Source organism: Glandiceps talaboti, chromosome 4, assembly GCF_964340395.1.
Source record: "Glandiceps talaboti chromosome 4, keGlaTala1.1, whole genome shotgun sequence".
In the NCBI taxonomy this organism is placed as follows: Eukaryota; Metazoa; Hemichordata; class Enteropneusta; family Spengelidae; genus Glandiceps; species Glandiceps talaboti.
Window position 1 is genome coordinate 12485152 of NC_135552.1, and position 18518 is coordinate 12503669.

At 35.4% G+C, this 18518-nt stretch overlaps 1 protein-coding gene across 1 annotated transcript; it reads right to left on the reverse strand.

Annotated features, from left to right (window-relative positions):
* Positions 1-4750: 4750 nt before the first annotated feature.
* On the reverse strand, positions 4751-17830 carry LOC144434166 (uncharacterized). Its single transcript, XM_078122621.1, has 5 exons — positions 16965-17830; positions 10797-12077; positions 10213-10628; positions 5805-5808; positions 4751-5708 (listed from the first exon to the last, which is right to left on the reverse strand). Exons 1-5 carry the CDS (start codon positions 17828-17830, stop codon positions 4751-4753), a joined length of 3525 nt encoding a protein of 1174 aa, XP_077978747.1.
* Positions 17831-18518: the final 688 nt, after the last annotated feature.

The following is an 18518-nucleotide window of genomic DNA, read 5'->3' on the forward strand; positions in this document are numbered from 1 at the left end:
TCAAATTAGTTATATATGGCGACATTTTAACATGTGTCCCTTTTAATAGATTGGTGTCAAACACACTTACGCATGTCGCTCTGCTCAGGACATAACAGTTACTTAAAGTTTAAATTAACTATTTACCCATTTCTCTACACACTGCCCGAGCCCTACCTAACACGAAGGGTCAAGGTAAAAGGACAGTGCACGTGTCTTGCTGAACATTTACCTCTCTAAAGACTGGTGCAGACATTAAATGCGAATATATGTGCATGAAATACAAAAATCTTGAAGGTAAAGGTTAGGTTATTGTCTAACAGTTTTAAAAGTGGTGTCAAATTTTATAAACTCGGCTTGTGCTACACATTACCTGCTATGCTATTCATTTCCATTGCTATCCTTTCTTGGGACACAATAATAGGAAACAATTCAGGCAAATGACGCTGTTAAGATAATAACAATATTCAAACACATATATAGTTGGTAATTGCTGAATTGAGAATGTACACATATGCATTTCACATACAAAAATAATATTATTTTAAAAGTGCTCTACTCATACAGTGTGCATCAGTCAAGTATTCTGCCATAAAGACAAATTATCTTTAATATTATGAAAACATAAAGTGTGTTCAAGATTATGCAACCTTGATTCACCAATATACAAAGGCCAGATAGTGTACAGTTACGTACTACCTATATGCAAATAAGAGTAATTAATATGTACGCCCCAAACTCGTTCCAAGAAATAACGATGTCTCTAATCGTTATGATTTTTGGAGAACAAAATCAATTATTTAAGTTGAGGCTTCAATGAACAGGTGAAATTAATGCTGTATAGCCACAATTTATTTAAATGCAGTGTTAAAATGTACAGTTGTTTATATCATTCTTTTAGATTCGATTAAAACATCGATATCTCCATCTTTGAGCTACTTCGCAGCAAAATGGTGTTCGCGTTTATACCAGTGACCTTTCATGTAGGTCTTTGTTTAGACTTGCAGCTGTCAACTCGCATTTTGCTGTTCTCCATGCGCTATTTAAACTTTTGGCTGGGCTATTTTATTTATAATGTAAAATGGGTAAATAATGGGCCACGGCTTTTATCAGCACGCTGAGCCGGGTCCCGAGTTACAAGGGTCGCCCATCCATCACCATGTTGGCTTCTGTTACTTCTGAAACACCACAATTGATGAATGTTTCAGCGCCGGTCCTGCCACTCAATGGTTACATATGCCTAAAGTATAAGTGGAACCATGAACGCGAGTCAACAGAACGACAAATCCTTACACTTGCTCATGGTGTTACAAATAACAATGTGCCAAAATGGCCACATTCTATAGACTTATTTAAAGATTTTAAACTTGATGATATCAACTTGAACTTATATTAATTATAACTGGGTATGCACTTTTTCTACCTTACAAGTAAAAAGTGTCACAACATGTCTCCGAAACTATAATGACTGGCTTCGTTACACAAGTGTTATGATCTTGGCGAAAGGTCAAATAATCTCACAGGTGATGTAGACAGGTACCAAGCTCTCACTAAGTAAACATGACGTCATTATTTTATGATCTATTGATATAGTCAGCACGTATGGTCTGGTGTTCAATCATTCAATCCTATATGGTTTCAGATTCTTTTTTATTGCCATACGTATAAAACATTACAATGTGATTATTTTGGAATCGTATGTTAGGGTAAATTGTGAAGCAGAATCAGCCAGTTGAATCACAGACAAGGAAGACTTGTCTGTGGTTGAATCCAGCAGAGGAGTAGAGATAAAGTTTGTTTCGGGCAAACTGTAATATCGACCTCAGTCTAAGTAAATTCCGATCCTGTAAGATCACTGTACGACGAAAGCAGACAGTTTGGGTGGTGTTCAATTGATCCATTATCTAGCTATGTTAGGTTAGACTTGGATAGGAGCATAACAAAATACATTGCAGCCTCGCCAGCTTGTTTGTGTTTACTTTATCGAACATTTCCAATAATCCCATATTGTAGTATATACTTTTATACAAAGGTTGTTTTTGAACAACGTTTTTCTAGCTAGACAGAAGCTATAAACATAGGTTGATAACAAACATGTGTACAACTGTTGGGAAAAACAGGCAGAAATAGCTCACCTTGTGTTAGTTCCTTTCAACTGTTAAATTCAAAACGTCAGCTCTATGCCCCCAACTGCGGAAATGTCATAAAGGCTAGGATAAGAATTTACGGTAGGGGGGCCTGGGGAGAAATTATTGTAATTTTGGCAAACTTTTGTTCACAGGCCCTCTCCTCTCGTGCTCTCACGACATTCCATGACACCCCCGAAATTAACCCAAGAATTTTCGTAGCCCCCTCCTGGCCACACATATTTTAATGTGTAATTATACAGACCCCCCATTTTTATTCATGTCCCCCCATCCCCGCCTGTAAATTCTGACCTCAGCCTAAACAGTGCGAGTTACTACAACTGATAACGTAGTGGCCAACTGGTAACATTTCAACCCTATGGTAATAAATCGACTGGTAACATATAAAAAAATACAATAATGTATCATCAGTTATACGATAAGGTATTTATATTTTCCACCCAATAATGTGAAATTTATTGTTAACGTGGTATTTTTTCTAACTGATGTTAATTCAGTAAATAACGTATACAATGCTAATATTATTTCTTATTTGGTTATATGAGTTGATAGGTAAAGACTCATATAAGAGTCTGTGTGTGGTAGAAGTCGTGCATTGATTAAACAACTCATATCGATCATCATGTGCACCTAGTATAATTTCCCGCTTCAAAACCTCTGTTTTACTTTGTATTCCACTATCTGTTTTCAATGAAATGTGATTGACAGTAAAAATCTATATGAGGCCATGTTTTATGTTGTCTGACTATCCGATGAAAATTCAAATGATCTTGATTGCATAGTCTAGACCCTTTGCTTGGTTAATCTGGGCTTCATTCCGTGTTGATACAGGACATTTGTGTAGCCAACATCAACGAAGCAAAAAGTTTAAGCGAGCATTAATTGGTGAAGGTGCGTCTAGTATTATTTCCCATTGTAGTCAAATATGATCATATTTTAAGATATGACCAGTCACATGGTGATGGTTTGTGAGACATACAGTGAAGTTTCCATGACGACATGACAACTACAGTCATACATATGACAAATAATACGAAAGTTGAAGTCTTTCTTTGTTATCACATGCCGATCAGTTTGTTACAATGTAGTTTTGTCACAAACGTTATCGGCATATGGCGAGTGGTAGTGTATGGATAGGTGACAGTCAACATGTTGAAATGACAGACAGATGTCACAGAAATTACAGCAAATCATTCACCTTTAAACCTGCTCTGTTCAGCTGATTTTCTTGATAATAACTGCCAGGAACAAAGTACAAGTGGAGTCATACTTATTGTTTGTTGTGAAATACACATTGTATTTTTCATATTCTGACATATGTGTTGTGTTGTACCACTTCTCAGTGCATTTCCAGTAAATCCCAAGATATCCATGTCAGACTATTAAATACATCCAGCTGATACAACTTTTTCAAACTTGGTCTTCACAAAGTTAGCAACCATTGCAAAAAAACAACATATACCCTATACAATGCTACCTCTGGTGTGTGTATACACCTACCTGTGGTAATATGTAGTGCCACTGCAGTATCAGATGTAACAACCAGGTGTAAACGGAATGCCTTCCCGAAGGACAATAAGCCTTTCATTAGTTCCAATATTACATGTGTTATTAGAATGTGAATTTTGAGCCACCTGTTTGTTAATTTCAATTGATTATGCAAATTATTCACAAGGATTAAAACATTCAGATTATATACACCAGTGTGCTTTTTGTGTTATGAAATATCATAATTTGGTGTATAATTTTAAGATAAGTGAATGAGTACTATAAGTTAAGCTGGTTAATGTACCTTCTGATTTTAATAAATAATATGCATTAATGATTTTTGTGTTAATTAGGCATTGTATGCTGATATAAATTGGTATATATATGGTATATATGTATATGATTACAAATGACATTTTTCTACAAATCTTGATCTAACTTAGAACTCTGATGTATTTGCATAATCAATATTTTTATTGTATTAAATATTTCATTTGTTAATGATTGCCTACTTAAGACTTGTGGCAAAATGTAGTCGATGTGTTTAATCATAGAAACATATTGTTATTTTTCATTGCTGGGAAAGTTTCCTTTTTTATCACTTCTGTATAAGATTTCACATTCACTTCACATCATTATCTAACAAAAGACACATAAAAGTACACAAACTAAGTTTAATTTGTTTTATTTTGAGGAAAACAACCTAAGAGGATTCCATACATTTTGAACAAGTCAAACAAATTGCCATTTAGACAATAAGTTTATGAGTTTTCTCACATATAAACACTTTAAATACATAATTCATAAACACACAATGTCATACCAATTCAATTGAAAGGAAAACTTGTAATTCAGATTGAAATGGTCATTATTGTAACAATACTTACAAAACTACATTGTATACACTTCTTGTTAATCATTTCATGTTTTATCTGATATTTAAAAAAAACTTTATGAACACATTCACTTTTTCACTATGGATTCCCATGTGTAATTTGAAATCACAACTTCGAATTGATTACATGTATAACATTCTTCACATGCAAAGGATTTCATTTGTGTGTATCCTCATGTGATCCCTCAGATATCTACTGCGACTAAACCCTTTACCACACTCTTTACATACAAACATTCTTTCATTTGTGTATCCTAATGTGCCTTTTCAGTGTGCTACTTTGAGCAAATCGGTTTCCACATTTTGTACACATAAATGGTCTTTCATTTGTGTGGATTCTCGTGTGCTGTTTCAGATTACAATTATGAGTAAACCCTTTACCACACTCTTTACATACAAATGGTCTTTCATTTGTGTGTACCCTCATGTGTGATTTCAGATCGCCACTTTGAGTAAACCGGTTTCCACATTTTGTACACATATATGGTCTTTCATTTGTGTGGATTCTCATGTGAAGTTTCAGATTCCTATTATGAACAAATCCTTTACCACACTCTTCGCATAAAAATTGTCTTTCATTTGAGTGTATCATCATGTGTGTTTTTAGATTACAACTATGAGTAAACCCTTTTCCACACTCTTTACATATAAATGGTCTTTCATTTGTGTGTATTGTCATGTGATCTTTCAGATTACCACTATGATTGAACCCTTTACCACAATCTTTACATGCAAATGGTCTTTCATTTGTGTGTATCCTCATGTGCTGTTTCAGGTTACCACTATGAGTAAATCCTTTATCACACTCTTTACATACAAATGGTCTTTCATTTGTGTGTATCAACATGTGTTGTTTCAGATTGACAGAATAATGAAATCCTTTACCACACTCTTCACACACAAGTGGTCTTTCATTTGTATGTATTGTCACGTGATGCTTCAGAGAGTAATTACTACGAAACCCTTTACCACACACTTTACATATAAATGGTCTTTCATTTGTATGTAGCATCATGTGCTGTTTCAGATTACCACTCTGGGTAAACCCTATACCACATTTTGTACATAGAAATGGTCTTTCATTTGTGTGTATCCTTGTGTGATTTTTCAGATTACCACTCTGGGAAAACCCTTTACCACACTCTTTACATATAAATGGTCTTTCATTTGTATGTAGCATCATGTGCTGTTTCAGATGACTACTCTGAGTAAACCCTTTACAACATTTTGCACATAGAAATGGTCTTTCACTTTCCGTAGTACCACAATTATATTTCTCAGCATTATATCGATGCCCATCTCCTGGATTCACAGCACAAGTAAAAGCCACTTGCTGTATCCCTATAGGAAAGGGTTTTTCACTAATACAATATCCATGGACTCCTGTAGACATGCTACATTCTGGGTTTTGCATTGTGGTTAATTGTTTAGTTGCTGTGCTATTGTCTATGTCTTCAGCTGTGGTCAGTTGTTCAGTTGCTGTGTTATATTCTGGTTCTTCCACTTCAGTTAGTTGTTTAGTTGCCTTGTGATAGGCTGGGTCTTCCATTGTGGTTAGTTGGTGAGTTGTTTTACTATTAACAGGTTGGACAGGGTATAGAAAGTCTTCACTTGTTACTTTCCAATAATCCATCACATCCTCTCTGTCCTGTCTCTGTTGTTCATATTTTACTAAGATTTGTTCATTTGAAGAGATACATGATTGAAGCACATTACACACAATAGCACTCTCCTGATGACTGCATGGCAGATAGGTGTTCTCAGAGACTTCTTGCTTGACACGAATCTCCTCCATGTCTTTTGAATACCTGTATCATCCAAGAATCAGATATATGTTTGAAAAATTGAGAATAGTTTTTAAAACTTAGACACTAACATTTAAGGTTTTAAGATATAATTTATGTTCACAGAAAAAAACACCTAAAATGGAGTGGTAACATTTTTCTCCCACACACATCACAGCTCTTTTAAATGTCTGTAAAATTGTTGACCAAGCTCTTCCTGAACAAAACATTCCATATTTCAACTAGTCATTGAGAATGACATAGACCCCGCTATGATTGGGTTTTAAGGAATTATCACTACTCTGATCACGCAACAACACTTGTGAACCTAAATCAAACAGACTTAGATAATTTGTGTCTGCTTGTTGGACATGGAACATGTCTACAACAATAAAGGATTGGTCGGGTATGGGGGATTATATCATGGATATGCACATGTATGTCATAGAACACTGAGAGTCTGTCCTAATACCAACTTTGAATGTGATCTGTTCAAGCATGTCTGAGTTATGGCTTTGGACATGGAAAATTCACAAACAAAATGGCTGCCAGGCAGCCATATTGGATAGCATCACAATGAAAATGGATATGCACATGTATGTCATAGAACACTGTCCTAATACCAACTTTGAATGAGATCTGTTCAAGCATGTCTGAGTTATGGCTTTGGACATGGAAAATTCACAAACAAAATGGCTGCCAGGCGGCCATATTGGATCGTATCATGACAACAATGAATATGCACATATATGCCATAGAACACTGTCCTAATACCAACTTTGAATGAGACCTGTTCAAGCATGTCTGAGTTATGGCTTTAGACAGGGAAAATTTGCAAACAAAATGGCTGCTAGGCGGCCATATTGGATCGTATCAAGAAACAAATTGACGTGCATATGTATGCCATTGTATGTTGCCCATGTACTAAGTTTGAAAAAAATCGGTCCAGGCATCTCCAAGAAATGGCTGCGGACGGACGGACGGACACATGGACGCATGGACAGATGGAACCCAATCCATAAGTCCCCGTCCCGGACTTCGTTCGGCGGGACTAACAAGACAACAGAAAAGGAACAGGTCCCTGATATACTACTTTGATGTGACAATTGTTATTACAATGGTGGCATATGATTGAAAAGAAATTGGGTGCAACAAGTAAACACTGGACTGCAAAGTAGATGTGATATGCAAGAAATGGGTGAATTTTGATAATTAGATTGTGAAGGTAAAGTTATGGTCAAATGTTAAGGTCTTGAAAGAAAGCTTACACCTGATAACATAGGGGTAGACACTTGAATGTAGTCTATGTGTGTTAATTTTTTGAGTTACATCCTACCAATGATTGTTCACAACAAAGTATGGATGGATGGATGGATGGACAGACAGGGGACTAAAAATATGTCATCAAGGCATTAAGGTGTGTTTAAAGTCTTTGTTATTTTTGTTGTCTTGGTAACTAAACAAGAAATTAAGGTCTTTCACACAACTACACTTTAATCCATTGAAATGCCAGATAAAAGATAATTTAATATAATCCTACCATGAAGTCAAGCTGGTAAACTTAATTTAACCACCTCTCACTTCAAAATATCATGTTGGATACTTTCAAGGTTGTACCCAGCCGAGGACATCGACACCCTAGTCCTGCTTGTATAAGGAGTGCGTTGTCCTTCCTTTGAGCGAAACTAAGTTGACGCAGGCAGACTTGCAACCAGGACGAACCTGACACCTCATCTCTCATGTCTCTCTCGCAATCTGATTTGTGCGTCGAGTAATACTAATAAGTATGATCCATAAACGTCAAGAAAACATTGTTAGTATACCTACCCCAGACGTTCTGCGATATGTACTGAATGTAGTTCGAAGACAAGACTGAAAGCGAAGAACACAAGCGTTCAAGCTCAGACCACTATGATGAATTCAGACGATAACGATACATACCATAAAGGTCATGAAAAGCGCCATCAATGTATCATGCATGGAGTGACCCCATGGCAAAGGTCTTGTTCAAAACTGTGTTCAACATGAAGAGCAACTATAGGGCGCGTAGTATTTCTTAGATTGCTGTTTTCCTTGTCTACAAGCTAAAATATCACCACGGTTTGACTTGCATATTTCAACTACTATAACATGTAGAACTATCATTTAGGGAAAGAACACTTTGAGCATATATTGATGCATTTGTAGTAGCAGGATTCGTTTGATATACTTTTGAGCAGTTTAGTTTACATACAAGGAAAATGTTGTCCTATGTATTTACATTTGACGATTGATAATTGCCAGAAAGTACCAAATTTTAAGCAGACCTCGAGGAAAATTGTAGAAGGAATTCAGGTAATGAATAGATGCAAAGTATTGTTATCGTTTCAAAAGATTTCAGAAAAGCTTAGTCTCAGTTACCCAGACTCTCTCGCTGCTGGAGACTCGGCCTATGAGACCTCCCTGATGAGATATATACAAATCATACAGTTTTTCACATAAAAACATTTACATACGTTCATAAACACACATTGCCATAAGGTACACCAGTGTGCTTTATGTAGATTACCATCAATGTATGTAAAACGTTATATGCTTCGTTATGAAATGGAATATCATAATTTGGTGTATAATTTTAAGATAACAGTGTATGAGTACTATAAGCTGGTTAATGTACCTTATGATTTTACTCAATAATATGCATTAATGATTTTTTTGTGTTAATTAGGCATTGTATGCTGATATAAATTGGTATATATATATGGTATATATATATATATGGTATATATATATATATGGTATATATATACATCAACATCTCCTGACGAGTGATTTACTCACGAAACAGGCTTTTAGAGACGAAAAACCCGACTTGATTTTCTTCTACCCTCAACATATACTCCGCTCTGCGTGCAGACGTATCGAGCACTGTACTACGGACAAATCTTACCACTGACTTCCTATATATATATATATATATATATATATATATATATATATATATATATATATATATATATATATATATATATATATATATATATATATATATATATATATACATGTATATATATATATATGATTACAAATGACATTTTTCTACAAATCTTGTTGATCTAACTTTGAAATCTGAGTCATTTGCATAATCAATATTTTTATTGTATTAAATATTTCATTTATTTATGATTGCCTACTTAAGACTTATCATAGAAACACAAATTGTATTTTTCATCGCTGGGAAAGTATCTTTTTTTTGTCACTTCTGCATAAGAATTCACATTCACTTCACTTCATATCATTATCTAATTAAAGACAGATGAAAGTACACAAACTAAGTTTATTTTGTTTTATTTCAAGGAAAACAACCTAAGAGGATTCCATACATTTTGAACAAGTCAAACAAATTGCCATTTAGACAATAAGTTTATTAGTTTTCTCACATATAAACACTTTAAATACATAATTCATAAACACACACACATTGTCATACCAAGGAAAACTTGTAATTCAGTTTGAAATGGTCATTATTGTAACAATACTTTATGCACACATATTTATTTTTCACTATGGATTCCTATGTGTAATTTGAAATCACAACTTCGAATTGAACCCATTATAACATTCTTCACATGCAAAGGATTTCATTTGTGTGTATCCTCATGTGATCCCTCAGATATCTACTGCGATTAAACCCTTTACCACACTCTTTACATACAAACATTCTTTCATTTGTGTATCCTAATGTGCCTTTTGAGTGTACTACTTTGAGCAAATCAGTTTCCACATTTTGTACACATAATAAATGGTCTTTCATTTGTGTGGATTCTCATGTGCTGTTTCAGAGTCTTATTATGAACAAATCCTTCACCACAGTCTTTACATAAAAAATGTCTTTAAGTTTCATTTGAGTGTATCATCATGTGTGATTTCAGATTAGTACTCTGAGTAAACCCTTTACCACATTTTGTACACATAAATGGTCTTTCATTTGTGTGGATTCTCATGTGCCGTTTCAGATTACCACTATGAGTAAACCCTTTACCACAATCTTTACATACAAATGGTCTTTCATTTGTGTGTATCCACATGTGTCGTTTCAAATTGACAGTATAATGAAACCCTTTACCACACTCTTGACATTCAAATGGTCTTTCATTTGTATGTATTGTCACATGATGTTTCAGAGAGTAATTACGACGAAACCCTTTACCACACACTTTACATATAAATGGTCTTTCATTTGTATGTAGCATCATGTGTTGTTTCAGATTACCACTATGACTAAACCCTTTACCACACTCTTTACATATAAATGGTCTTTCGTTTGTGTGTATCAACAAGTGCTGTTTCAGATGACTACTCTGAGTGAACCCTTTACCACATTTTGTACATAGAAATGATCTTTCATTTGTGTGTATCCTCATGTGTTCATTTAGATGTCTATGGTGCATAAACCCTTTACCACACTCTTTACACATAAATGGTCTTTCATTTGTGTGGATTCTCTTGTGATCTTTCAGAGACTTATTATGAGTAAATCCTTTACCACAGTCTTTACATACCAATGGTCTTTCATTTGTGTGTACCCTCATGTGTGATTTGAGAGTGCTACTTTGGGCAAATGGGTTTCCACATTTTGTACACATAAAAGGTCTTTCCTTTGTGTGGATTCTCATGTGCACTTTCAGAGTCTTATTTTGAACAAATCCTTTACCACACTCTTCGCATAAAAATTGTCTTTCATTTGAGTGTATCATCATGTGTGTTTTTAGATTACAACTATGAGTAAACCCTTTACCACACTTTTTACATACAAACAGTCTTTCATTTGTGTGTATCCTCATGTGCTGTTTCAGATTACCACTATGAGTAAACCCTTTACCACACTCTTTACATACAAATGGTCTTTCATTTGTGTGTATCAACATGTGTCGTTTCAGATTGACAGAATAATTAAATCCTTTACCACACTCTTGACATTCAAATGGTCTTTCATTTGTATGTGTTGTCATGTGTTCTTTCAGAGAGTAATTACGACGAAACCCTTTACCACAATCTTTACATATAAATGGTCGTTCATGTGTATGTATCATCATGTGGTTTTTCAGATTACCACTCTGGGAAAACCCTTTACCACACTCTTTACATATAAATGGTCTTTCATTTGTATGTAGCATCATGTGCTGTTTCAGATGACTACTCTGAGTAAACCCTTTACAACATTTTGTACATAGAAATGGTCTTTCACTTTCCGTAGTACCACAATTATATTTCTCAGCATTATATCGATGCCCATCTCCTGGATTCACAGCACAAGTAAAAGCCACTTGCTGTATCCCTATAGGAAAGGGTTTTTCACTAATACAATATCCATGGACTCCTGTAGACATGCTACATTCTGGGTTTTGCATTGTGGTTAATTGTTTAGTTGCTGTGCTATTGTCTATGTCTTCAGCTGTGGTCAGTTGTTCAGTTGCATTGTTATATTCTGGTTCTTCCACTTCAGTTAGTTGTTTAGTTGCCTTGTGATAGGCTGGGTCTTCCATTGTGGTTAGTTGGTGAGTTGTTTTACTATTAACAGGTTGGACAGGGTATAGAAAGTCTTCACTTGTTACTTTCCAATAATCCATCACATCCTCTCTGTCCTGTCTCTGTTGTTCATATTTTACTAAGATTTGTTCATTTGAAGAGATACATGATTGAAGCACATTACACACAATAGCACTCTCCTGATGACTGCATGGCAGATAGGTGTTCTCAGAGACTTCTTGCTTGACACGAATCTCCTCCATGTCTTTTGAATACCTGTATCATCCAAGAATCAGATATATGTTTGAAAAATTGAGAATAGTTTTTAAAACTTAGACACTAACATTTAAGGTTTTAAGATATAATTTATGTTCACAGAAAAAAAACACCTAAAATGGAGTGGTAACATTTTTCTCCCACACACATCACAGCTCTTTTAAATGTCTGTAAAATTGTTGACCAAGCTCTTCCTGAACAAAACATTCCATATTTCAACTAGTCATTGAGAATGACATAGACCCCGCTATGATTGGGTTTTAAGGAATTATCACTACTCTGATCACGCAACAACACTTGTGAACCTAAATCAAACAGACTTAGATAATTTGTGTCTGCTTGTTGGACATGGAACATGTCTACAACAATAAAGGATTGGTCGGGTATGGGGATTATATCATGGATATGCACATGTATGTCATAGAACACTGTCCTAATACCAACTTTGAATGTGATCTGTTCAAGCATGTCTGAGTTATGGCTTTGGACATGGAAAATTCACAAACAAAATGGCTGCCAGGCAGCCATATTGGATAGCATCACAATGAAAATGGATATGCACATGTATGTCATAGAACACTGTCCTAATACCAACTTTGAATGAGATCTGTTCAAGCATGTCCGAGTTATGGCTTTGGACATGGAAAATTCACAAACAAAATGGCTGCCAGGCGGCCATATTGGATCGTATCATGACAACAATGAATATGCACATATATGCCATAGAACACTGTCCTAATACCAACTTTAAATGAGACCTGTTCAAGCATGTCTGAGTTATGGCTTTAGACAGGGAAAATTTGCAAACAAAATGGCTGCTAGGCGGCCATATTGGATCGTATCAAGAAACAAATTGACGTGCATATGTATGCCATTGTATGTTGCCCATGTACTAAGTTTGAAAAAAATCGGTCCAGGCATCTCCAAGAAATGGCTGCGGACGGACGGACGGACACATGGACGCACGGACAGATGGAACCCAATCCATAAGTCCCCGTCCCGGACTTCGTTCGGCGGGACTAACAAGACAACAGAAAAGGAACAGGTCCCTGATATACTACTTTGATGTGACAATTGTTATTACAATGGTGGCATATGATTGAAAAGAAATTGGGTGCAACAAGTAAACACTGGACTGCAAAGTAGATGTGATATGCAAGAAATGGGTGAATTTTGATAATTAGATTGTGAAGGTAAAGTTATGGTCAAATGTTAAGGTCTTGAAAGAAAGCTTACACCTGATAACATAGGGGTAGACACTTGAATGTAGTCTATGTGTGTGTTAATTTTTTGAGTTACATCCTACCAATGATTGTTCACAACAAAGTATGGATGGATGGATGGATGGACAGACAGGGGACTAAAAATATGTCATCAAGGCATTAAGGTGTGTTTAAAGTCTTTGTTATTTTTGTTGTCTTGGTAACTAAACAAGAAATTAAGGTCTTTCACACAACTACACTTTAATCCATTGAAATGCCAGATAAAAGATAATTTAATATAATCCTACCATGAAGTCAAGCTGGTAAACTTAATTTAACCACCTCTCACTTCAAAATATCATGTTGGATACTTTCAAGGTTGTACCCAGCCGAGGACATCGACACCCTAGTCCTGCTTGTATAAGGAGTGCGTTGTCCTTCCTTTGAGCGAAACTAAGTTGACGCAGGCAGACTTGCAACCAGGACGAACCTGACACCTCATCTCTCATGTCTCTCTCGCAATCTGATTTGTGCGTCGAGTAATACTAATAAGTATGATCCATAAACGTCAAGAAAACATTGTTAGTATACCTACCCCAGACGTTCTGCGATATGTACTGAATGTAGTTCGAAGACAAGACTGAAAGCGAAGAACACAAGCGTTCAAGCTCAGACCACTATGATGAATTCAGACGATAACGATACATACCATAAAGGTCATGAAAAGCGCCATCAATGTATCATGCATGGAGTGACCCCATGGCAAAGGTCTTGTTCAAAACTGTGTTCAACATGAAGAGCAACTATAGGGCGCGTAGTATTTCTTAGATTGCTGTTTTCCTTGTCTACAAGCTAAAATATCACCACGGTTTGACTTGCATATTTCAACTACTATAACATGTAGAACTATCATTTAGGGAAAGAACACTTTGAGCATATATTGATGCATTTGTAGTAGCAGGATTCGTTTGATATACTTTTGAGCAGTTTAGTTTACATACAAGGAAAATGTTGTCCTATGTATTTACATTTGACGATTGATAATTGCCAGAAAGTACCAAATTTTAAGCAGACCTCGAGGAAAATTGTAGAAGGAATTCAGGTAATGAATAGATGCAAAGTATTGTTATCGTTTCAAAAGATTTCAGAAAAGCTTAGTCTCGGTTACCCAGACTCTCTCGCTGCTGGAGACTCGGCCTATGAGACCTCCCTGATGAGATATATACAAATCATACAGTTTTTCACATAAAAACATTTACATACGTTCATAAACACACATTGCCATAAGGTACACCAGTGTGCTTTATGTAGATTACCATCAATGTATGTAAAACGTTATATGCTTCGTTATGAAATGGAATATCATAATTTGGTGTATAATTTTAAGATAACAGTGTATGAGTACTATAAGCTGGTTAATGTACCTTATGATTTTACTCAATAATATGCATTAATGATTTTTTTGTGTTAATTAGGCATTGTATGCTGATATAAATTGGTATATATATATGGTATATATATATATGGTATATATATATATATATGGTATATATATATACCATATATATATATACATCAACATCTCCTGACGAGTGATTTACTCACGAAACAGGCTTGTAGAGACGAAAAACCCGACTTGATTTTCTTCTACCCTCAACATATACTCCGCTCTGCGTGCAGACGTATCGAGCACTGTACTACGGACAAATCTTACCACTGACTTCCTATATATATATATATATATATATATATATATATATATATATATATATATATATATATATATATATATATATATATATATATATATACATGTATATATATATATATGATTACAAATGACATTTTTCTACAAATCTTGTTGATCTAACTTTGAAATCTGAGTCATTTGCATAATCAATATTTTTATTGTATTAAATATTTCATTTATTTATGATTGCCTACTTAAGACTTATCATAGAAACACAAATTGTATTTTTCATCGCTGGGAAAGTATCTTTTTTCTTGTCACTTCTGCATAAGAATTCACATTCACTTCACTTCATATCATTATCTAATTAAAGACAGATGAAAGTACACAAACTAAGTTTATTTTGTTTTATTTCAAGGAAAACAACCTAAGAGGATTCCATACATTTTGAACAAGTCAAACAAATTGCCATTTAGACAATAAGTTTATTAGTTTTCTCACATATAAACACTTTAAATACATAATTCATAAACACACACACACATTGTCATACCAAGGAAAACTTGTAATTCAGTTTGAAATGGTCATTATTTTAACAATACTTTATGCACACATATTTATTTTTCACTATGGATTCCTATATGTAATTTGAAATCACAACTTCGAATTGAACCCATTACATGTATAACATTCTTCACATGCAAAGGATTTCATTTGTGTGTATCCTCATGTGATCCCTCAGATATCTACTGCGATTAAACCCTTTACCACACTCTTTACATACAAACGGTCTTTCATTTGTGTATCCTAATGTGCCTTTTGAGTGTACTACTTCGAGCAAATCAGTTTCCACATTTTATACACATAATAAATGGTCTTTCATTTGTGTGGATTCTCATGTACTGTTTCAGAGTCTTATTATGAACAAATCCTTCACCACAGTCTTTACATAAAAATTGTCTTTAAGTTTCATTTGAGTGTATCATCATGTGTGATTTCAGATTAGTACTCTGAGTAAACCCTTTACCACATTTTGTACACATAAATGGTCTTTCATTTGTGTGGATTCTCATGTGCCGTTTCAGATTACCACTATGAGTAAACCCTTTACCACAATCTTTACATACAAATGGTCTTTCATTTGTGTGTATCCACATGTGTCGTTTCAAATTGACAGTATAATGAAACCCTTTACCACACTCTTGACATTCAAATGGTCTTTCATTTGTATGTATTGTCACATGATGTTTCAGAGAGTAATTACGACGAAACCCTTTACCACACACTTTACATATAAATGGTCTTTCATTTGTATGTAGCATCATGTGTTGTTTCAGATTACCACTATGACTAAACCCTTTACCACACTCTTTACATATAAATGGTCTTTCGTTTGTGTGTATCAACAAGTGCTGTTTGAGATGACTACTCTGAGTGAACCCTTTACCACATTTTGTACATAGAAATGATCTTTCATTTGTGTGTATCCTCATGTGTTCATTTAGATGTCTATGGTGCATAAACCCTTTACCACACTCTTTACACATAAATGGTCTTTCATTTGTGTGGATTCTCTTGTGATCTTTCAGAGACTTATTATGATTAAATCCTTTACCACAGTCTTTACATACCAATGGTCTTTCATTTGTGTGTACCCTCATGTGTGATTTCAGAGTGCTACTTTGGGCAAATGGGTTTCCACATTTTGTACACATAAAAGGTCTTTCCTTTGTGTGGATTCTCATGTGCACTTTCAGAGTCTTATTTTGAACAAATCCTTTACCACACTCTTCGCATAAAAATTGTCTTTCATTTGAGTGTATCATCATGTGTGTTTTTAGATTACAACTATGAGTAAACCCTTTACCACACTTTTTACATACAAACAGTCTTTCATTTGTGTGTATCCTCATGTGCTGTTTCAGATTACCACTATGAGTAAACCCTTTACCACACTCTTTACATACAAATGGTCTTTCATTTGTGTGTATCAACATGTGTCGTTTCAGATTGACAGAATAATTAAATCCTTTACCACACTCTTGACATACAAATGGCCTTTCATTTGTATGTGTTGTCATGTGTTCTTTCAGAGAGTAATTACGACGAAACCCTTTACCACAATCTTTACATATAAATGGTCGTTCATGTGTATGTGTCATCATGTGGTTTTTCAGATTACCACTCTGGGAAAACCCTTTACCACACTCTTTACATATAAATGGTCTTTCGTTTGTGTGTATCAACAAGTGCTGTTTGAGATGACTACTCTGAGTGAACCCTTTACCACATTTTGTACATAGAAATGGTCTTTCACTTTCTGTAGTACCACAGTTATATTTTTCAGCATTATATCGATGCACATCTTCTGGATTCACAGCACAAGGAAAGATCACTTGCTGTATCCCCATAGGAAAGGGTTTTTCACTAATACAATGTCCATAGACTCCTGTAGACATGTTACATTCTGGGTTTTGCATTGTGGTTAATTGTTTAGTTGCTGTGCTATTGTCTGTGTCTTCAGCTGTGGTCAGTTGTTCAGTTGCCTTGTTATATTCAGGTTCTTCCACTTCAGTTAGTTGTTTAGTTGCCTTGTGATAGTCTGGGTCTTCCATTGTGGTCAGTTGGTGAGTTGTTTTACTATTAACAGGTTGGACAGGGTATAGAAAGTCTTCACTTGTTACTTTCCAATAATCCATCACATCCTCTCTGTCCTGTCTCTGTTTTTCATCTTTTACTAAGATGTGTTCATTTGAAGAGATACACGATTCAAGCACATTACACACAATAGCACTCTCCTGATGACTGCACGGCAGATAGATTTTCTCAGAGACTTCTTGCTTGACACGAATCTCCTCCATGTCTTTTGAATACCTGTATCATCCAATAATCATGTATCTGTTTGAAAAATTGAAAATAGTTTTTAAAACTTAGACACTAGCACTCTCCTGATTTGTACGAAATACTGAGCTGAAATAAATGTTTTGTACATACAATACAGACTAGACAGTAGACGTTGTCTGAACAATGTATCAACGTTTGGACTGTGTTGGCCTATTGATTTGAAAACAATGAACAAGTCTGTGGACTATTTCCATGGAGGTAGAAGGACAGTGCAGTGCAGTGGTGATTCTATGAATACACAAGATATCGGCCATAAATTGCAAACAACATAGCTTCCAAGTTTCTGATTTTAACTCCCCCCCCCCCCCCCATGTGGGGGATACTTTTAAGGTTATGCCCAGCCGAGGACATCGACACCCTAGTCCTGCTTGTATAAGGATAGTCCTGCTTACATGCCGGTGCACGAGTCTGTATTACTGACTTGACTCTGGAGGGACAATTGTCAGAATCGAGTCCCGAATTCCTCCGTATGCAAGCAGGACTAGTATAAGGAGTGCGTTGTCCCTTCCTTTGAGCGAAACTCAGTTGACGTTGACGCAGGCAGACGGCCGACGGGTGCAAGTAGGACTAAATGACACCCCATCTCCCATGTCTCTCGCGCAATCTGATTTGTGCGTCGAGTATTTACTAAAGTATGATTCATAA